This window comes from Acanthopagrus latus, chromosome 9, assembly GCF_904848185.1.
Source record: "Acanthopagrus latus isolate v.2019 chromosome 9, fAcaLat1.1, whole genome shotgun sequence".
NCBI lineage: Eukaryota > Metazoa > Chordata > Actinopteri > Spariformes > Sparidae > Acanthopagrus > Acanthopagrus latus.
Window position 1 is genome coordinate 22,219,749 of NC_051047.1, and position 22,586 is coordinate 22,242,334.

The 22,586-nt window shown below is 43.6% G+C and overlaps 1 protein-coding gene across 4 annotated transcripts in view; it reads left to right on the plus strand.

The window, feature by feature from the left end:
* Positions 1-22,586, plus strand: part of myo1b (myosin IB) — a 67,141-nt gene that overhangs the window by 6,560 nt on the left and 37,995 nt on the right. For all 4 annotated transcript variants that reach the window (XM_037108872.1, XM_037108873.1, XM_037108874.1 and 1 more), the window contains exons 2-3: positions 3,672-3,818; positions 6,946-7,061. In XM_037108872.1, coding sequence (XP_036964767.1) covers positions 3,693-3,818; positions 6,946-7,061 — 242 coding nt within the window. In that variant the 5' untranslated portion in view covers positions 3,672-3,692. The remainder of the gene's footprint in view (positions 1-3,671; positions 3,819-6,945; positions 7,062-22,586) is intronic.

Genomic DNA, 22,586 nt, shown 5'->3' on the forward strand with positions numbered 1-22,586 from the left:
CACATCGGCACCGCGCCAGTCAGGTTTTTTTTTTGGAGAGCGCGCTCGGTTAAGGTGACACACATCCAGCCGCGGGGTATTTGACTGTAAGTTTTCGCTACATATCTGATTCATGAGATTTAGGTTTGCGATTAATAACGGCTAAACCATGCACGCACATGACATGTGATGCTTACCTACTAAACATGCATCAAAGAGATTTAATCAATCTCTCTGATGCATTTTTGCATCAGAGAGATTGATACAGAGGGACACTTCTAATCCAGTTTCAAGAGTAATATGCCAAAGGGTCACGCTGTGGTTTTTTTTTTCATTTAGACTGATAAAATAAGTGTGTTTAAAAATAAATCAAATCACAACCCAACAGTGGGAGTTTTGTTCCCCATGTGTACACTGAGGCAAACAGCAAAAAATGTGTTTTTAACCAACACAGACTGGTTGTGTCCCTCATCTCTCCACCACTCAGCAGTGGAGATAATCCCCTGGGAATTAATCAAGGCTGTCAGGTTTGTCTCCCATTCTCCCTCTTTGGATCCCATACAACAGTTAGCAGCAGGAAGCAACTCTTATTAATGGGATTGTGTCACTGGCTGCCTTGAAGCCGGCTCCAAATCTGGGGTAGTGGGTTATCAGCAAAGGAGCTGAGGGCACCCAGCACCCAGGCTGCAGACAGATGCAATATGTTGTCGGTCAGAGTGGCGCGAGCACCCGGGCGATGCGGACACACTGCGCTCTCCCCCATGTCACCGACAGGCTTTGGCATCTGTTTTCACCGAGGAGGAATGCGTCCTTCCATACTCGCTGTGGCATGCCTTTGCACCTACTGTCAGGCTGTCAGTTCCGAGTAGCCTTGTAGTTAACTAGATTGTTTTTTAATTGGATTGCCCAGTATTGATTGTGCCAGGCTAATGCATATATTATCTGATGCTGTGGGTGATCAATATAGCCTGGGTTAGAGGTAGGGGTCAGCCCGGGTCATCGATTGTTGTTGTGCATTTGAGTGTATTTACATGTACCATATACAGAAGTTATATTAAGTCATGTCAATTTTAGGGGCTTTACAAAATGTACAGCATTCATACAGTCTTTATAAAATCAATTCAGACAAGGACATTTAATGGCGACCACATCTCGTCAGTAGTCCGCCTTTTAATTCTGTGACTTTGTGACATCATCACACTGCATCACCATGTCACAAATTTGCATAATGTATGCCCTGCGGCTAGTTTGGCATCTAAGAAATGATTTAGCTGCTCTGTACTTGTTGTTTGCAGTGCCTGGTCAGGCATGTCTGAGCTGACCAATCAGAGGAGACAGGGGCTGAAACAGTGTTTCACACAGAGGAGGGATACGGTGCTGCAGAACCGGACCACATGAGAAAACCAATGTGTTTTTTGAGCACTAAAACATGTAAACGTATTCCAGTAGTAACCCAAAATAAAATGAGGAATGAAATATGTCTCCTTTTGAAATATTTCTTACTATTGTAGCCTAGTCGAACTAATGGAATACTTGCCTCTGTTGAGAATAACAAAAGACAATTGGATTGCTGTAGCAAAGCAGCAGCATCATGAATCCCTGCTGAAAGAAGACAACATATGGTAGGAGATCACAGAGCAGGCGATTGCAGTCCTATCCCTCGAGAGAATCAGCGACTACGTTGAAAGGAAATAACTTGATTTAAAACTGTGTTGCAGACAACCAAAGCAGCTGGTAGACATGAGCCATCACAGGGAATGTTTGGGCACAATGCCATCAGCTCAGGACCCTGCAGTAGCTGGCAGGAACAAAGTAACACACCTACCTGGACGGTGGGTTGACAAGCCCCCCCATCCCCCCCTCCCTCAGACTCAAGATCGAGCTGTGGGTGTCTTTGGCGGCCCCCTTTCTCGAAATCTTTTAATTGTGATAGAACATCAGTCATCTTGAACATTCTTCCCCATCTGTCTCATCTCACCTTTTTTTTAAAAAGATTTGTTTTCACGCTGAGAGTGAGAGTGAGTGGTTTTTGGAGCTTGGAGTTTTACCTCCTACCAAGAGCCGGGCAACTTCTTTATGGGCCAATAACACCGTGCCCTGCAGGGGAACAGGAGCCGGGGGAAGAAGTAAAGTGGAAGTCGACACAGGAGATCCATTTCTCAGGAATGTCATGCTGCTCCGAAGTTGCTGCTAAAAGTTGATTGACTGCTAATAGAGGTTTTTTTTTTTGTGTGTGTGTGTTGGAAGCTATGAGTTTTTGTGTTTTGGCCGTCCACCAACAGTTTAGGTCACGTACTGTATTACACTCGGATTCAGTTGTTTAATCCCCAAACATGAACTTGCCAAAGAATTCTGTGTCTGCATGAGCTATATCTGTGATATTAATCTATGCAGAAAATTCTACTGCCCTCCCCCCCAGGCAGGGTTTTTTCAGACTGTCAGATGTTCTTTAATTTCAGGGCTTTTTTTTCTAATTCCCACTCACGTCGCTGCTTTTATTTATTGAAAAGCATATCTAAAACATCAGAGTTCACGACACATTTGTTGCTTTCATTCTGTACCAGCCAGTGTCTGCTACTGGGTATGCATTAAAAAAAGACATCTGGTCTAAGAAGCAATGAACAATAGATGACTACATGTGCCTCATCTGTCTGTCGCAACAGCAGACATTGGGTTTTGAGTTCAGCAAAGCCCTGTATCAAGGCTCTGAATGTATTCTAGGCCCCTCTTTTATCTCCATAGCATTGGGATTACTGTCCCCAAAGGAGATGGGGAGGCAACACTGGACTGAAAACTGCCACCCCCAGCAGTGTCTTTGTCATGGTGCACTCCAGCCCAGATCCTTTACCAGCCACAAATATTAGATTGCTGCAACAAGCAAGAAGGACAGGAAGAAAAAAAAAGCTATGAAGCAGTTTGACTGGTTTGGGGGGATGATTTTCTTTTGACTTACAAGAAGTCCTGAAACGGGAGCAGAGTCCAGCTGTGCAGATACCCAGAGGTCAAGGCCAAAGTCCTTTTAGTTATGTAATTGCCTATGGGATGTTCTCACATGCCACTGGAGAACAAGAATGGAACAGCCAATCAAAAAGGCCCCCACTCCTCCCTTGGAGTCTAACCGCTGCTGTACAAACATGTCCACCCCGGGGGTTTATTTGTATTGGCTATATATAGGGCTGTTTATTTTCTGATCAGAGAATGCCTCTTAAAAACATTGCCGGAGACCTCACAAATAATGGACAACCAATATAAAATGGCCGAATAGAGTGATACTGGTATCAAGCAAGTGTTTCTCACCAAAACACATTATATAGAAGTGCTTTTTTTTCATCATGAAACATGTGCAAAGGTTAAGATATTTCAAATTGGCATTGTTTACATCTGTGTTTGCTTAAATATGCAAGAACTTTTCATAGCAGTTTTTTCTCCTGGCCCTTTGTTGGCCGTTTTTTGGAGTGTCCCCGCCACCAACTGTCAGTCGGCATAGTAGGGTTCTCAAGTTCTCAAGATATCCTTCCCAGCTCACAGTCTGTTCCAAATATTGTCACTTCCTGCTCCAAAAACCAGGATGGCATTGGCTGTAGTGCCAAATTGATGCCGTTTCATAGCGCAACTAGTGGTTCAAACTTCTCAGGACACAGCTTTTACAGTATGTGTGATGTATCTCTCTTTTCCTCTGCATTTCTAACCAGGGGGGGACACCGGCAGCCAAAATGGAGGTGAAGACGTCACTTCTAGACAACATGATCGGGGTCGGGGACATGGTCCTCCTAGAACCCCTGTCTGAGGAATCGTTCATCGCGAATCTGAAGAACCGCTTTGACCACAATGAGATCTACGTAAGTCCACAACTTAATGTTAAAGTAACGACTGCATTAATGTGACTGAACCTCATTTGAGTGGTGCATATTTTGTTGTATAACACTCCTCTGCCTGTCCCTGCCTCCCAGTCAGATATAAACGGCTTCCCTAAGGAACTCCATTGTTCCTCCACTCACTCACTTGTTTTTAGTTTTTTTTTTGGCTACAGAGGTGGCACACATACAGAGACCACAGCAAGCAACCAATCAATAAATCACTCCACCAAAGAATGTAGATGATGCCTTTTTAAATGAGGCATGAAATCCAGAGCTCAGGGGACAAGAAGGGACTGGCAGGATGGCCCACTGGCTGTCTTATCTGCAGAAGAAGAGGGCTGTTGAACTATCACGCCTGCATCGGTGAATTGGTTCTGGGCTTTGTGCGGTGGCACGCCGCGATTTTTCTTTTCCGCAGGTTGGCTGCTCTAGACGTAAGCCTAGATGATTACAGCTCCACTCTGGTTGCTGTTGGCTCACAGGGCTCAGGGCCCAAAGGGATGATGTCACCTCATATAGCGATGATTGCCTTAGTGCCGCGCTGGATATTTTGCCGAGATGCAGCCCACATCCTGCTGAGGAATGGGAATGGTGTTTTCACATTTCAGATGCCCTCAATCTTCTGTCCAAAACTATAAGCTCAGAGCTTTTTTATTTCCTGTGTGGCACTGACCTAAATGTTGCAGAGCCGGTTAAACACACTCGGTCTTTTTTTTTTTTTTTTTTTTATGTTATTATGCGCTGGCACAGAGTCTAAATATTTATGGTGTTACATTTTTAGGTGAGTGTGAAGTGAAAGTAAAAATGGCATATTCATGGGATGGTAAATCACTTGGTTTGAAGTCTATAATGGAAGCTTTTTTTTTTTTTGTAGCATAAGCTGCACCTAAAGAGTGATGACCAGGGAAAGCGCTGGAGCCTGTACTTATCCAATAAATCTGTGGTGAACAATCCTCGCATGTGAATGTATTTTCCCCTCATGTGGCATCATTCCTTACAAATGGCCCCCAACCCCCACCCTAAACTATCATATGACAGCACGGAGCAGAAGAAACATGGCTTTGTTTTCCAGCGGGACGGCGCATCATGTATCCAATAACTCTGTGGAAAAATCAAAGAGGCTGAAACTTGCCCTGCTTCTTATGCATGACTCCTTTTTTTTTTTTTTTTTTTACACTGAGTGTTTCTCACATGTGTATTTAACTCCTCCTTTTTTAAACACTGGCTCCACATTGTGAGCTGGACGATTAGGCGTATCGTCGGAATTTCCCTTTTCACACCAAAACTGTAGCAGGATGATCAATCTCAATCTGTGACCAGCATCTAAACAAGTCTATTTAAAAGGTTTTGACATGACACATAAAGAGATCAAGATACCCGCTCACCCTACGTTTTGAGGTTTCAGCTCCACCCATTTTTATTTATTTTGTTTTAAATCAACCATAGTCCTGGACCACAACAGCTGCCCATTTCCAGATTAACAGAAGTCATATTTATGCAGTCCTGTACACACACTGCAAAAACTGTCATGCTTAAAATTATGGATTTGAAGAATTGCGGTTAAAAATGGCAGAGAGAAGAAAAAAAAACAGTTTCATCGATGCAGTTTTTGGGGATGTGGCGCATCATCCATGCCACCACAATTATACAATTATAGCGACTGAACAGATGGAGTTTTAGAACTTAGACAGCAGCAGGCATAGTAAAGAAGAAGAAGAAGACATGAAGACAGAAATACCTGGGCAGTGTGGACAGTGTCTGCATACAGATTGATGTCTGCTGATAGACATGGTACTCTCTGAGTTTTGACGAAAATCCTATCCAACCTTTTCTGCAGTGGAGAAGGTCAAACCTGGTTGAGAAACCTTCACGAGAAAACAAAAAAAAAGCTCAGTTTGATTCACTGTTTTCCTGAAACTAATGGCACCGAACGTGTGTGGAAAAGATAATATGCTTGAGAACCTCACCTTTTGTCCTTTTTTATGGTGATTTGTTTATAGACTCTAAACATGTTTTGGATTTGGTGTGAAAAGCATTGAAAGCCCCGAGTTCACTGCTGCTTTTTTAATGGCGCCGATAACGAGCGTCTTTGATACCAATTTTACGATCCGTCAGAAGATTGTTGAAATAAACATGAGATCTTTTTTTTTTATTTTAACTATCTGTAGAGACCAAAACATGTGTTCTGTGCTCTCTGCTCTGCGCTCGGTCGACAGAGCCACTCATTAACACGTGACGCTTTGTTTACATTACGCCCATTGCTCCCTTTTGTGCCCGTCCTCTGCACTTGAAAAGGCCTCGCTTATGCCTCCGGTGGGCTATTGAACGAGAGGCTGTGGGAGGGTTGCAGTTTTGCCACGGGGAAGGCCGTGCTCCACTCATGTCAGAGTGGGTTATGCAACAGCCATTACCACGGAGAGAGAGAGAAAAAAAAAAGGCAAAGAAAAATGTTTCAGGTTGATGTTTGGAAAGTGCTATCTGGGCTTTGTTTTGAGCGTGGGAGGGATGATGAAGATGATGGCCGCTCGGTTCGCTTTCAGAAATATCTGACAAGTGCGCTCTGTGTGAATGTTACATAAAGGTGTTCTTTTTATCCACGAATGTGAAACACAGAAAAGTTTGTTTTTGATTAAAACCCCCACTGCTGATATGTTAGATGTCGTTCATTAGAGTTGCACACAGTTAACTAAAGAGATGCTTTTGAAAGCTTCTCATTATATTTGGAGTTTAAAGGTGTTTTTGTCACGCCAGCTCAGCTTGTCGGGCATCTGTATGTAAACGTGTGCGCTTCCTGAAAACCTCCTCAGCACCTTGACCACTTTGCAGGTCTGTGTTTACTGCACAGCCCACAGATTCCAAACTTTCCAAAGTTTTTTTGGAGGTCTCCTAAGTTTCACTTCAGGCACTGCATGCCCCAACAGTGTACTGAGAATGCCCAGCTGTGAAAAGCCGACGGAGGCAGAATTCCTCCCACCTAGACTTAACAATTAACACCGAAATGGACAGATGGGAAGATGAGTTGTTGAAACCAGCGCTCCTGTCAGTCAGTGTGTAAAATACTTAAAATGCCACACGGATTCACTGTTTTTCTTTTCTTCTCCCCCGGCAGACGTACATTGGCAGTGTGGTGATCTCCATGAACCCCTACAGGTCCCTGCCCATCTTCACGCCAGAGAAAGTGGAGGAGTATCGCAACAGGAACTTCTATGAGCTTAGTCCGCACATGTGAGTCCACAACCCACATCCTCACCAAAACCACCTACATGTAAATTTTGTGTCTTGCTCAAGGCTCCGGCTCTCAGAGTTTTGACAGCGAGATTTTTAAAAAACTGGGTTGGCACTTTAGAAGAGGGTTTTTCAGGGGGTTCGTTTTTCAGACTGATTTTTTTTTTGAGCAGAAACTGCTGTCATCTGTCTGTCGAAGATTGCAACACCTCTGTGAGGATTATCAATCTGGGCCCAGTTGCTAATGAGGTGGGGGTATGAAGAGGAGGGACACCAGCTCCCTGCGCGGCGAGCCAGGTCCGCTGCCTCTGCCGGGCCATTCAGCACCGTGGCATGCCATCTGTCCACTGGCAACATTAAGTCAGCATTACTGTTCGAATGCCAAGATAAAACAAAGCCCAGCACTCGTCAATTAGCCTGCTGTGTCTCTAGGCTGCAGCAGAGCCCCTCTGAGGGGACCGGCTGAAAGAGCCAGAGTGGCCGTGTCCCAGAACAGACGCGCTCCCTGCAGACAAATGCGAGTTCTTTGGCTTTAATTTATAGCCAGCGACAGAGTTGACGTGACACAGTTTCGGGCTGTTTCACCCCTTTTTTTGTTTTTCAGTGCCTCTCTTGCTTCTCTTTCCTTTTGTATGCTGGTGGGGAGTGCTGGTGTGTCCAAGGAGGTTTTGTCACGGTCAGCTTCCCAGTGTGCTGTTTTTAAAAGAATGCATTAAGACTCTTAAGGAGGTGTCTTGATTTACCTGGCAACCCAGAGGCTGCAGCTCAGTTTTCGGCTGAAAAATGGATAAAATGGGTCCTTAGAAGAAGAAATACGCTTCGACATTTCACTCACCTTGGTGTGAGACTTCCCTTTCCTCACTTGCTCGCCCTCATGCCTCCACCCTGCAGACTGCAGTCCAGCATTATGATGGTAGGCCACTTACCGATACCCAGGAAAATCTCCCTCTATTTCACAGCATTATGTTGGCAGGTACGGCTATTTGGCAGTGGGAAAGCATTTTCAAAAGTGGCCTCTGAACTGAACTGCATTACCACGAGATCATTTGGATAGTTACAGAAGGCTAAAGGCTAAACGACCGACAATTTGTCTACGTCTTTACAAAGATCATTTTCATACCGCACTGACATGAACTGAAACCAGAGGCAGCCTTAAAAAGGCAATGGAGCAAAGTTGCAATTTGCATAAGTTAAACAAGCAAAAACACAAATATGGTCATTTTTCTTTTTAAAGCAGCTAACTTTAAGCTATTAAATAAGAAATTACAGACTTGGTTTCTTCTCTCCTGTTCACATGAGCTATTCCTGAAACTGAAAAAACCTAGACAAATGTTGGAGCCATGCTAAACCAGGGTGGCTCGGATAGTTGACCTTTTACCAGAGACTAACCGCAATAAACCACATAGCCAGATAATGGTATAAATGACTACAAATAGATTTAAATATCCCTAAATGAGTCCTGCCATGTCGCTCACTCTTCTCAACTCTTTCCTTTGACTGAAATGTACATCCCGTAAACATGTTAAAAGTCATCTTACCATTAGTCTTTAAGTAAGGAAGATTAAGCCCCGTTTAATAGGACGAGCTCTTGTACGAGACCTAAACTGCCAGTCAAAGGCAGATTGTTTCAACATGCTACATGAATTGATCTTAATCTCCGGTCAGGCCATCTGGACCGAGATTTGTGGCTTTGCATTGATCGCCCCTCAAGCAATGTTAAACCCCTCAGTCCTGTCAAAAGCATCACTTAGTCTTGACTCCATGATATTTAGCAAACAAAATGGTTGCAGCATTACCACGATTAAACCGCTGCTCCACTTGAACTATGGTCACTCTGGCATTGCTGTACCATTTTGTCTATAGAAATCATAGCTGTGTAATTTAAAAGGCGAGAAGAGTGACAGCAATTTCATATGCAGATCGCTACCGTGACTTAGCTTTGGTTAGCACAAAAGCAAGAAGAAACAGATAGCTAGAAACATGTTTCTCAGCGGTTACTCTGTTATGTTTAGGCCTATGTCTTAGCAATTAGCAGTTCCAGGGCTTTTCCCTCTGACAGCCTAGCGTTAGCTTATTGCAAATGGTGGAAGTAGGTGGACACAACTAACCTAGCTTTGTTGTGTGCCCCCTCTTACAGCCCCACTTACTTCTTATTGAGAGTTATGTGTGCATTTAGCTTGGAAATAAAAACTGACATTGTAGCTTCAAGGTACAGCTAGCTTAACACAGTGGCCTACCTGGAGGTCTTGTCCCCTAGACCCTGCTAGCTCAACATTTACAAAGCTCAATCTCAGATGTAGGCATTTATTGCTAATCTATGAGCTAACAAGATCGAATGCACAGATACTAAATAGATACTACATATGAGAGGGCACATGATGAAGCTAGGCCATCTTTGTCCACCTGCTTCCACAGTTTGTGATAAGCTAAGTATCCCCATGTATAGTCCCATGCAGAAACAGAAACTTTTTTGAATAATTAAACCTGGAAGCAGCTGGATTGTTGTAGTTTGGAAAAACATAATTCGATTTGAATACATTTGACTTGACTGGTATTCAAATCAAAGCAGCAAATACGCACCGCTGCAAGTGATGCTGCTTGCCGCTCCATGTTTGCATGCTTCCATGTTTGTCATGCTTATAAAACATGAAGCAAATCATTTCATTCACTTTACCCCCTTTTTTTTCAGATCTCTCACTGATCCGAACATGAATTTAAGCCCACAGAAAATGTAAACAGTAATAGATTTACTGGGCAATACGGGAGATTTGATTTGCGCCGAATGTTAAGTCGTAGCTTTAAGTGTGTGAACTACTTTATTTGGCCACTGCAATGCAAAGGATTCATGTGTCCTGTCCTGTATTTCTAAATAAAATGTGACTTCCCTTTCCTCGTGATGCTTCCAAACCAGAAAAGGTTCTGTTTTTCATGACCCGGTTTTTTGCATGGCTGAGCTTCAACTGGCCGAGGGGCATTATCACCACAGCGACCGAAGGGGATCAGTGTTGGCCTTTAATTAAAGGAACAACGGGGGGTCCCCAGGAATCTTCCTCTTCCTGTCTTTGATCCTCATTAGACACTTGAATGGTATAAAATAAGCGGCTCAGAACAGGTTGCATCAGTCAAGGCCAAAGTAGTTCACCAGGGTGCTTCGATTAGGTCATAGCTCCTAAAAGATGTCAGGCTGTGTGGGAAAACTGTGAACACTGTGTTGGATAACTCAAGACATCAACATCCATTAAAAGCAAATATTCAAATGTAGGGGTTTGGCATTATGGTAAAAAATAATCTATCAGGATGATTTCACATCAGATGAATTAAGAATGACAAAATTCTAACTACAGTTAAACTAAATAACCCTCCAATGGTCAGCTGAAAGAATATTTCTTTGGGCATGAACCTTTAAAACATGTAATGATGGTTATCTTTCTAACAGTTGGCAAAAGTGTATGGAAAAAAAAAAGAATATGGGATTGTTTGTGTAGATCATAAACTACCAGTCTGATGGGAAATGGAAAAAATGTTTATCAGTGTTTCCCAAAGCTCTCAAGCCCTCAAATGTCATTTTTTTTGTCCACAACACAAAGATGTTCAGTTTAGTGACAGAGGAGTAAAAACAAAAGAGAGAGAGAGAAAAGAAGAAATATATATTTAAGAAGCTGGAATCGGAGAATTTTGTCCTTTTTTTTCTTTTGCAGCTCTACTAAATGTCACTCTTCTTTTTGTAGCTTCATTGGATTTCTCGCATCACCGTTACTGCAGAGATATTTTACACAACAATTAACAAGCAATGGATAACTGCTCGACCCCCTTCAAGCCCAGCATACATGCACACACGCAGTGTAAACAACACCGACGCTTCGATCAACAGCACCCACCTGCAGACTGCAGTTTAAAGACTTTTGACTAACCTTGTCACGGACGACACTGTGTCTGAATGCCACAAGTCTGTTTAGTCTGACTTCCTGGCAGAGCAGTGTGCTGATATAGTCGGACCCACTGTGGGGGAAAAAACAAGAGAAAGAAGCCTTGGACAGTGACAAAACGTCAGCTGACGCGTCAAACGCATGCTGTCCCTAAAACAATCAGTGGTCCTCTCTCTTCCTCAGAACACACAGCGCAGTCTGTGCATGAACACTCAGTCACTGTCAAAGTTGCTGTGGTGGGAATTGTCTGAGCATCCTGGAAACAGTCTGTTTGGATGAGATGAAGGATTAGCGTAGCTTAAGGTTATTGATTAAAGTCAGGAAAAGGTGCCTGAGAGGGATTAGTTTTGTTGCTTTTGATTAATGCTGTCACATCATCATCATTGGTTCAGCCTGTATGTGCGCGTGTGCGTGTTTGTGCCTGAGTCATCAAGGATGCTTTTGTGTGTTTTTGTGCGAAGGCGCAGTGAGTGTGTGCAGGTGTTCATCACACCTGCTCTTGTACGTTGAAGACAAATAGAGGAATGTGTGTGTGTGAGTGTGTTTGTGTGTGTGTGCATCAGCTGGTGGGAGAACTGCAGCTGGTCCCCTATCTCTGAAGTTGTTTGTCGACTAATTGCCTGTTAAGTTCCATCTTAATTAGAGTTATTGTAGATAAACGCTGGCTCTGTCCCAGGCCAGAGACCGGTACTGTACACATTGATTACTTAGGAAAACGAGGCGGCAGATGTTTTCTTTCAGTTTTCTAGTGACGTTTTAAAAAAAAAAAAATGTCACAACGTATAACATGATTTGGTTACATTTTCATCCACGCAACTGAAAAAAAGGGAAGAAATGTATAGATGAGATTTCGTGTCCCAGCTACAGGTTACAGGAAGTGTGGTCGAATTGTAGATGATCACCCCAAATTGTATCTGGAGATTGTACCCTAAGTCACATTTTTGTGACGTTTCGGAAGGCTTTTGAACGGTTTCCATTTGGAGTATCTTGATTCTCCAAAAAAAACAAAAAAAAACAAAAACAAATATAAACCCAGCTGAGGACCAACTCATTCGTCCATCATTTCCTCTGCCGGCCAATTTGGCAAACTGCTTTCTGCCCAGATGAGGCGCCTTGTAATTAACCGGCAGGTGTTTCCCTCCCGTCCGCACACTGTCGAGTCATTAGACGCAAACTAATCAGTGGTCTTTCTCTGTGCAGAGCGGCTTTACAGATGGCCAGGAGTCATCTTTTGTACGTCCCGTGCCACCCGAGCCACAGATTGAGAGGAATATGTGTGTGTGTGTGTGTGTGTGCGCCTGGACAGGCTTCTAGCCCCATGTCTCGAGGGTGGGATCGCATTTCCCCGATGTTTAATGAGGTATTGAGACCCCCGACGCTCTCAGCGCTCAATACCTTGTGCCACTGGAGCAAATGGCTACAGGGGGGCAACGCAATGGGCTAATGGAGCAGGGAGGCCCCCGTGCAAGGCGTATGTCAGGAGTTCTCAGCTGTCGTGCACACAGCCATGACAGCCTGACTGTGAAATCTGCTTTATTAAAGACTTTTGACAGTGAAAAATACTACGCCATGCTGTGTCTCATCACAGCATGGCGTATGTTGATTTCCATGTCATGTGGGATTGTGGTCTTTTTTTATTCGCTTTGGTAAAGTTTTTACCTTTTTGCTCTTGCACAGCTAAACAATGACTCTGCTGTAACCAAAATCTGTCAAATCTCCGGAGTGTTGCAGGATCTGCAGTGTATATAGTATGCATTCTGGACTGAGATCAAGAAGCACTGATTGCTTTAAATCAATCATTGCTATAACTGCAGTGCCCTCCGTGTCAAAAGCACAGAAGAAGATCAGAGGTCAGGTGTGGGGGTAAGATAATTGTGTTGAGTGCCTCCCTGATCAGCACCACGCCAAGAAGCATTCCCTCCAACAATCTCATCCTACACAATATCTATGTACACTGGGGATAGACCGATTAATGCACTGCAAATTATTTGGGCGGATATTGAGTATTTTTTTTCGATTGGTGGCACTGTCTGATTGGTTACATGTCACAAGTAACAGCCTATGGATAGTCTTCAAAGTAATGAGTGAAGTAATCAAATAAAAGCAGTGGAGAGGAGGATAGAGTGGCAGAAAATGGAAATACTCAAGTAGATTTCCTCAAAATTGCACTTGCTTATGCTTATGCATATGTGATAAAAGTAGTATAAAGCGTTGTGTGGCTCCAGAGGAAAGCTGAATGTAATGCTAAAGATGTCACTCAGCGGCAAAATTGCATTGTGGGAAATGTAGTTGCCAAGTTTTGGAAAAACAATCCACGTAGCACTGCATTTCTATAACACTGTCGAACTTATAATGGACAGTGTAGGAACACGCATTCTTCTTCCTTTACAAAATCCAGCGCCCACGTTACCCACAATGCAATGTAGCCACTGAGTGACATCACAGGAGGCAATTTATCAGATTACACGCAGCTTCCTCTGGAGCCACAAAACGCTTTACACTACTTTTTTCACATGTGCAGAAGTTTCTCCCCAAACCTGTTAACACACTTGGAATAACCCTTTAACTACAACATGAGTATATTGTGCTTATTATTCTGAATTTTGTCACTGAGATAACAATTTTTACTGCAAATTGCATATATCGGTTTCAAATAAGTCTCCTTGATGGGTATCAGCCGACCCCAAATGTACATTTATGATCATGTGTGGCTTCTCAACAGGTTATAGGATTTCTTTTTGGCTTTTGGAAAGAACCGTGCGTGTGGTTTTTGCAGTTGTCTTGTATTTCCCAGTGAGGCTGTGTTATGCAACATGAAACTCCCAACTGCCCGTTCAGTTGGGTTAGGATTCACCTTAAATCCAATCATTAGATATAAGACCGGGTGTCATTTTACAAGCAGGATTAAGATAAAAGATCCATGGTAACTTACCGCGCTATCTGTAGTGAGGCTGGACTTTGGAGCCATTTGCCGCATTATGGCATCATACCTGTGTTTGCACTTCCTGTTTAGTCATTTGGAGCCCAGGCAATAAGTAAAAGAAATATATTTTGTAAGATAATGTGTCTGTTTGATCCTCACCTTGGAAGTTCTGCATTGAGATGCTATTTAAACACATTCACCTACAATAGTTTTTAGTTATAAAGGAATATGGATGTTAGTGTTCAAGTCTCTATATAATAGTACATATCTTTATGGATTTGTACATTCGTCCCATTTTGTTCTCCATCACAGCTGCTGTTGTTTGGTAACCGGCTGCCACGTGCCCACTGTTTTGTCATTACATAAGGAGGACTGGTTTCAAGGAGAACAGAACCTGTACGTAGGTAGATTTAAGTGGGCACTCGTTGGAGTGGCATTTTGACTCAGGTGGGCAGACTGAGTCCTTTCCAGCATGTGTGTTGGCGTAATGGTGAGCTCGGTGAACCTCGAGAGAAATGATTGGGAACGCGTGTGTGTGTGTGTGTGTGTGTGTGTGTGTGTGTGTGTGTTCCTTTTCCCACCCACCTCTTCATCCCTAGAATGAAATGCAAATCTGTTAAATTGGATAATGCAACCATTTGTAATCAATTGCTACATTTGTGCATAGAGGCAGCACTCTCCCGCTGACTTCTTCTCCGAGACACACACTAACACACACACACACACAGTTCCAGTCTCTTTCTCCCCCCTCGAGCTTATAGATCCAGAATACAGCTGGGTGTTTAAATTTACTAATACTGACAATTGACACCTAATTATGTTTCTTCCATTACGTTGTTGGTAGATTTCCCAGTGCAAGCATAATGTCGCTGATAAAGTCTGGCCCGGGTCTTGACCAGGAGTGGGAACTGTTAGAAAAGACAAAATGCCAGAAACATTATTATTATTATTGTTGACTGCATTTTATTTAACCACATTTCTCATAATGTTTGACCCAAGCCTTGTTTGGTAGCACCTGCTCAGCCTGCTGACAATCATTAACAGAGACAGGTTATGAATTCCTCTGTTTTCAAAGACAATGCGTCCGCCAATAGGTTAATACGACACTGGTTAAACATTACCTTTATTGCTCCAGTTGAATAAGATTGGATTTTATAGGTTTTTCTTTTGCCAGTGACTCTCTAAATACCGTCTCTATTCATGGCCAGAACAATTGGCATCGAGCTTTTTTTTTTTTTTTATCTGTGTACACAGCTTGAATAAAATACAGCAGAGGCATACCAAAGTGTAGGCAGAAAGATAAGACCCATATCAGTGTAAAATATTGGTCCACAATGGAGCCTTATATCATGGACTATAAGATATATTTTGTATTTATTTTTCAGGTCAGTACCTATTATATGCATTAAAAAAGAACAAAAAAGTATTATTGTTTTGTTGGGGCACACTATTGGGGTCTAACTGCTACTTTTTTTGGCCTCAGGTGTAATTTAATCTACATTTTAAGATGTCTATGCACATTTGTGCGTATCTGGTCGAGCACAGCAACGCTGCAGTTGAAGCAGTACAATGTAGAGTCTGCTGCTTCTCTACTGAAGTTTCTCCTTTTCACTGTGCGGCTCGTCTGCAGTCCTGGTAGGGGCAGCTTGTGGTTGGTCAAGTGGAATCAAACAAGCTGTCAAACAGATTTGGAAGCGATTTATGAGGAATGAGGAATCAGCTGGCTGTGGAAATTTGGCCAAGACGTCCCAAAAGGGTCAGGCTGGCATTACACAGCAACAAAAAAAAAAAAAAAAGCAGTAAAAGCTAATGGAAATCTAATTTGCCCGACATCGTTGCGGGGTTAAGCTTGTGTCGGCTAATCTCCTCCGCCAAGCTGCTGCTGTATCGAGGCAAAAACTATCGATAGTTATCAGTGTGTTGTCCGTTTTCAGTTGAATGAAGCACATGTATTCTGAATCAGGTCAGACCTGCATCCTGCATCCGTCTAACTTGAGGTTGCAACAAGGAATATACCACATGAAGATGCAATTCAGTTAAATACAACTGAGGGAAAAATATGCAGGAAAAACTGGATTCTCAATCATGTTAAAACCCTGGTCTTGGATTTTTTGGCTGTCCATTGTTTACACTGTCAGCTGATCGTAGTCTTGTCAGATTCTGGAGCTGAAAGTCATGAGATGCAGATGGGAGATGAGCCGTTGGGACAGATTGAACACTGTCAGGCTGTTTTCGCTGTGTTGAAGGTGTATTTATGTCTTGTTGGAGGAGGTCTTACTCTCAGCCTTTGCTGTGGGATGTCAGTTCCTTTGATTCGCTTCTCCAAAAAAGTTGAAACGGCCTCAGCTTCCCGACGTCTTATGAACTAAAGCCACATCTCTTTTACCTTCCAACTGTTCTGTTTCTCTGTAAACTGTTTACTTTTGCTCTGGAAAAAAGAAAAAGAACCCTTGACAACTTTATTCCCTTCCTCTGAAACCCTCCCAGTCTGTGGCGGCCTCGTTTTGCTGGTGTGGAACGGGAGAAGGTGTCACCCACCACTGTGGTGCCGATCTGGGCAACATTACAGTGTTGGTCAAACCCACAATGACTCCGTCTATAGTCTGAATGGGCTCAGTGGGTCACATGGTCAGCCCGAGGCCTCTGCCTCTTTGAAGACATGCCAAGTGATTTTGTACTAAATTAGGCATAACAGTTTATTTCTATGCAGCCTTTGTATATGGGTGAGTAAGTGTGCAGGGCTGGTTGCAATGCCTGTCGGGCTCACACAGTTTTTTTTTTTTATGTCTCCATTCAGGCGACATCTGTGGCCGAGGGCATTATGTTTGTTTTTTTTGTTTTTGTTTTTGTTTTTTTTTTGGGTTGACTGTCCGTCCATCTGTCCGTCTCATTCACATGAACGCGGTATCTCTTGAATTCCTTGAGGGAATTTCTTCGGATTTGTCACAAATGTCAACTTGAACTCAAGGATTAACTGATTAAATTAAAGTATTCAAAAGTCACTGTGACCTCACGGAACATATTTTTGGCCATAAATTAAGAATTCATACACCAATGAAGATATAAATTCATGCAGATGTCTACCAGGATAAAAAATAATGAAGTGATTACATCTTTGATCCAAAGGTCAACTTATCCATGACAGCATAACATTTTATAGGACCACTCACAAACTGATAGAGAGATTGTGACCATATTTCACATGTGGTCAGATACTGAATTGGTGACACTTATCTTGATATCAAGATATCAATGTTAATGATTGTACAGATCTTCTGTGTTGTCAGTTTTAAGATGCGTGGGAAGCATCGACGTTATACAACGTGTAGCTTCTTCGCAGCAACAACAATGTTTGAAGCATTGTCAACTGTCATGGCAACAGCTCCTGTATCCTCGTATAAGAATTAGTTCTGCATGCCAAGCATGCGGATACACACAAGGGAATTTGACTTCTCTCAATTGACTTGCAGGGAAATAGAAATGCAGCATTAGTTGTCGCACCATGTGACGAAGCTGTGGAGCTAAAATGAAACATGTCAATATAACTTCCATTTTGCCAAGACGTTGACATAATACCCCCTTCTTGAATTCCATGAAAGTCTTGGAAGGAAATTTCAACTTAACTGGTTGGCGGAGGCATCCAACTGTGAGGCGAGAAACTCAAAATCTAGTGTTTAAGACATAATTCACTTTTCTGACGGGTCTTTTGGTGTCAGCCCTGAGAATCGAAAAGCAAGCTCATCATTTTAGACTCTTTCAAGGAGAAATTGTTGTACAAGTCCAGTTCAGAATGTTTATCTTAAGGCTGGTTGGTCGTATATGTCAGCAGAACTTTACTTCACGGTCAAGTCATGTTACTGCTCGTTGTCAAGGCCTCTGAGAGCCCGAAGTGACCAGAAACGCCACAGTGGGAAGGCTGAGAAATGAGTGAAGTGAAGAGCAGGATGAAGAGAGGAAGTCCTCAGACCTGACAGAGCTAGTGCTTTCTGGGCTATAAAAAGCCTTCTTGCTCCTCTGTTTCCATCATCCTGTCTGTGGCTGAGCACATGTGGTCATGTATTTTTTTTTTTTTTCCTTAAGTGTGTTTTTCTTTATCTTCTAGCCAAAGGAGCAAGGTCTGTCATTTATCATTGTGTGAAATCTCATGACTCAGATGAATCCATCAGCTCTTTAAACCCATTTCAACACCTTATAATTGGGAGTCATTTGAATATTCAGTTTCCTCGCTGCATGCGGGCTTCATTTAAATCCATCTCAGATGAGTGTTTGTGCGAGTGTTGCTTTGAGGATGTTGTGCTACCTCACTCAGCGTGCTGCTTTCCTGCGTTTCAAGGATCAGACAAACAACTTCAGCCTGTGTTCCCCCCCCCCCCCTCGTTCTCTGGAACACTAAATTGCTGTGCAGGAAAAAGAAAATTAAAGCCCTGGACCCCCTTAAAGTTGGATGTGTGTGGGTGGCAGAGTATCAATGAGTAATTTAGCAGGTCTCAGGCAACGTCTACTGTACTGAGCGTTGAATAGATTAGAGATGTGTGGCAGAGGAACGTCACTCTGAGCTTTAATTTATTCTTTATTGCACCTTCAGAGTGATCTCTTGAATATAGACTTGTGTGTCAGATATTTGCCAGGCTCCTGCCCTGTGTGCTGATCCTCTGCTAACCACCTGTTTCACAGCGACATGTTGGTTGGTTATAACACGATACACAGATGGGCCACATCTGTCAGAACCAAGACCTTTTGTCTGTGTGTTTGTGTTTGTGTGTGTGTGTGTGTGTGTGTGTGTGTGTGTGTGTGTGTCCCTGCCCGCCCACACCAGCAGGTTCGCCCACAACCTCTGAAAGCACACCAGTGTACTGACTGTGAGCGTTTCTCGCTACAGCCGCCCACTCTCCCACCTGGTCATAAAGTGCCAGGAAAGCGCTGCTTCCTTGGCCGCGCCATCAGAGCCGGGCGGATTTCCGGTGGCCTCTGGAGGAGCCGGATCACGCTGAGATCACAGGCTACTGTACTGACCCCCCCCCCCCCCCCCCATGCATACAAATAAATAATAGAAACGTAGCCGGATTTAGCATCAAAGTATGAACAGAGCTCATCCATTTTCAGGCTGGAAACCGAACAAAGTCGTACAAAACAGTATGTTAATATGCCGCATGTCAGTATCAAGGCATGACTAACAGCCTCTGAGAAAGATTATTATTGTTTGCAGAAAGTCCTGTCATCTTCCAGTAGCTGGGTGGGCTGCACTCCAGACCATACATTACAGCTTCATTAGCGTCTACAAATCACAACCTTTAAAGTGTGCAGAATCAGCCCTCAGAGCACTCCACCCGTTTTAAGATTCAGGTCACACACTGCAGGCCCATCATCTCCTCCTGTGTCCCAGTTACCAGAGGTTGGTAGTAAAAAGAACTGACTAGACTATTTTCTACTGCTTACCTCATGCCAGTGTGGCTTTGTGTTCACCGCTGCCACGTGCAAGCCCAAATTACAGTCTGGAGGCAGATGTGATGGGGAGGTGCCAAGCAAGCGCTCCTGGTCCAAGGCCTTATCCCAGCCTAACCCTGCACACTGAATCAGCGAGACCGCTGGGATTTTGGTGCCTCGCTCGCTGCTTCCTCTGCCTTTGATGGTGACCTTGGTGCCTCATCGTTATTTAGATTTTCACATTTGTGAAGTGGTACAGCCCGTTACCGTTCAGAACTGCTTTCATGGCCCTAATGATAGCACAATGTTCTAGCCACAGGGGCGCACATTAATTGTACTTCTGCTGTGTTTTTCTTGCTTTTGCATGTGGGAATAAAAGTACAGATGAGTTTCTTCGGCTGTGGCTTGGACTTTTCATTTAAATGTTGGATATTTAAACATGGATTTCAGGGTGTGGCGCCTTTGCTACGGCTAACTTCTATTCATATTGTGATTAATGGCCATTCATATTCATATGGGTGGGTGTGTGTGTGTGTGTGTGTGTGTGTGTGTGTGTGTGTGTGGGGGGCGTCAGGCAAAGGACCTCCCACTCCTATTCTACACCCCTAACTCTTTTTCTGGTACACACCCCACACCCACCCACCCCAACACTGGCCTCCTCCGGGGGTGAGATAATTGTGTGATGGTTGGGTCATTGTCAGGATCAGGTCAGGCAACAGGAGTGTTTTCACAAAGCAGACATCTGCTGCGCTGTGCTGCCCTTTTCAGCAGTGACGTAATGTCCCGTGGCAAGTCCTCATCCACACCAGCAACGTGGTGTACAGGAGAGGGGCAGGCGTTAGGCTGTGATCCCAGTTTGTGGGGGTGGGGATTTCTGAGTGAGAGGCTTGTGCCCTGATGGACAGAGGGAATGATTTGATGCAGCTGAGGGCACCAAAAATGTAGCACTGTAAGGTTTCCTGTAAAGCTCAGTAAAGATTATGGCCAATACGCACGTTAGGTGCAGGTTTATTTGTTAATCAGAATTCTGCATTGTTGACATCCATGTCAGTTATGGATCTGTGGAATAATGAGAAACAAATACCATTTCACACCAAAATGTGTAAGTATATCACCCACTTGAAAGTAGCAATCAAATCCTTTTCCATTGCTAGTAGAAAAGTGTTTGCCCTCTTATTTTGTTTCTGGTGTGCCACGTTCGATGTCATGATCACATCAGAAAACAGGGAACAGCATGGAGTCATCTGACAGTGTCGAGGAGTTTATATTCTGACATCTTTTACTTCAATCTCACTTTCAGTCTCAACGCCGACTGATCAGAGCAGGACTGAAAAGTGTTTACGGGCCAGTGTCCTTAACTTCAACGTGCATCACGGCATCGCTTTGCACAAAAGGCATAATTTGTTCCATCACGGCTGTACCTGGAGTCAATATATATAGAACTACTGCAGTTATTTGACACAGGAATAAATGCCCATTCTACCCTTTCCCATTGAAGGCAAAAAGGCAGATGACGGTGGATGTAATTGGGTTTTTTTTGTCCAGTGTCAATGCAGTTTGTTTGTTGTACACAATGCATGACTGCCCAGTCTGCAAAAATAACTTCACAACTAAGAAAAGCCCTTCAGTCACAAACCCGGTTTCCCATAGATTCCTGTCATAAAAGAAGCATCTGCAAAGCTGTTGACAGGACACTTCCCTCTGCAAACAAACTTTTAATGATACTCTTCATCCTATGAATTTCATTAAGCATGAAGGTTTTATTTTTGCACATCTGTGTGTGTGATGTGAATCCAGCGCAAAGTCCCTAGGCCAAGCAGGGGCGAGGAATGATATTACTGGCTACCATCTTGGAAACTTTTTCTGCTAATAAATCAGTGCTCTTCACATGAGTCCTTCTGTCACGCTAGGAGAGCTCAAGATACCAGCAAAAACTGGGACCTACCTCTATAGAAATAGTTCATCATAGCTCCTCTAGCGACCAACTACACCAGCTTGATCCAAAGGAAGTTTTATGATGAGAAACTCTGCTTTAGTGTACCCATTTTCCTGATGGTTTATCGGTGGAGGGCCCACACTGGGGGCCGATGAGGGAGAAGGGCTGCAGGGCTGCATGGGCTCTGGTCCAAAACCATGTGTGGTGGTGCAGAACCTTAAGCTCTATTAGCCAGCCTGAGCTTTAACGTCGTATTGTGGCCTGGAATGCATTCATCTGGCTGTCCATCTCTGGCCCCCTCTCAGTCATGGCTTCTTACTAGCAATCAGCTACTTTTGAGAATCGGAGGTCAGTGTTAGTTCAGCGTGTGATTATATGCTCCCAGTCCTGCTCCTTACCGCGCCGACGCCACTAATACATTCGTCTTTGTAGCCCAAATTAGATTTAGACATTAGCTGCTTTTTCCACGTCTTGGTGTATTTGTGGAAGTTGAACTAGATAATGGTCAAATAGCAGAATGATTCTGCTTAACCGTTCAGCGCACGGCTTGAAATGCAATGTGAACATCTCCCTCAGAAATCACTTTGAACCTTGTCTAGATGCCACACTACATTACGATGTGCCGTGTGCTCCGATCTGACAGCGTTGCCTGTGCAAGTAAATGTAACTTCAGCCGCGGCACTCAGAGTTCAATATCCCATTTCAGACCCGGCTACAGAGCCTGTCAGTCGTGCTGTATGTGTCTGTGGATGTCTGACATTCCTTACTGCATTCATGTCTAGTACACTTTGTGCATATAAATGCTTGATTAATGATATTACTCAGACCAGGGAGACTTGGAGTGCCCCTACCCTCCAGGCTAGGGCTAAATTAGACACTGGGGAGAGACTATTTTGAGGCATTCCTCCAAAATTACCTCAAGCTAGATTTACCCTGTACTCAATGCGAAACATACGGACACGAAGATGTTGATCTTAGCTTGATGTTTAAAAAGATTAAGTCCTTGATGGTTTTCAAGCTTGCAGCAGTGAGTTAGATTAAGACTGTCCACCTGTAGAGCCTGTATTGCAGAAAATTAGATATCCATCTCTTCTGTTATTATAAAGCTGGTCTTGGCAGCGTACACTGTAAATACTTTGCAAGCAGCACGTGTATTTGAAGAAACCGTGTCCTTCAAATGAGCTGTCAGGACTTCTGTTAGTAAGTCAGTCCATCAGCAACGCCCCCAGAATGGTCGTAGTGGCAAATACACCAGCAGAGTTAAAGCCAGGCGCCTTGGAAACACGTCAGGCTTTGAAACTAATTTGACATAGCAG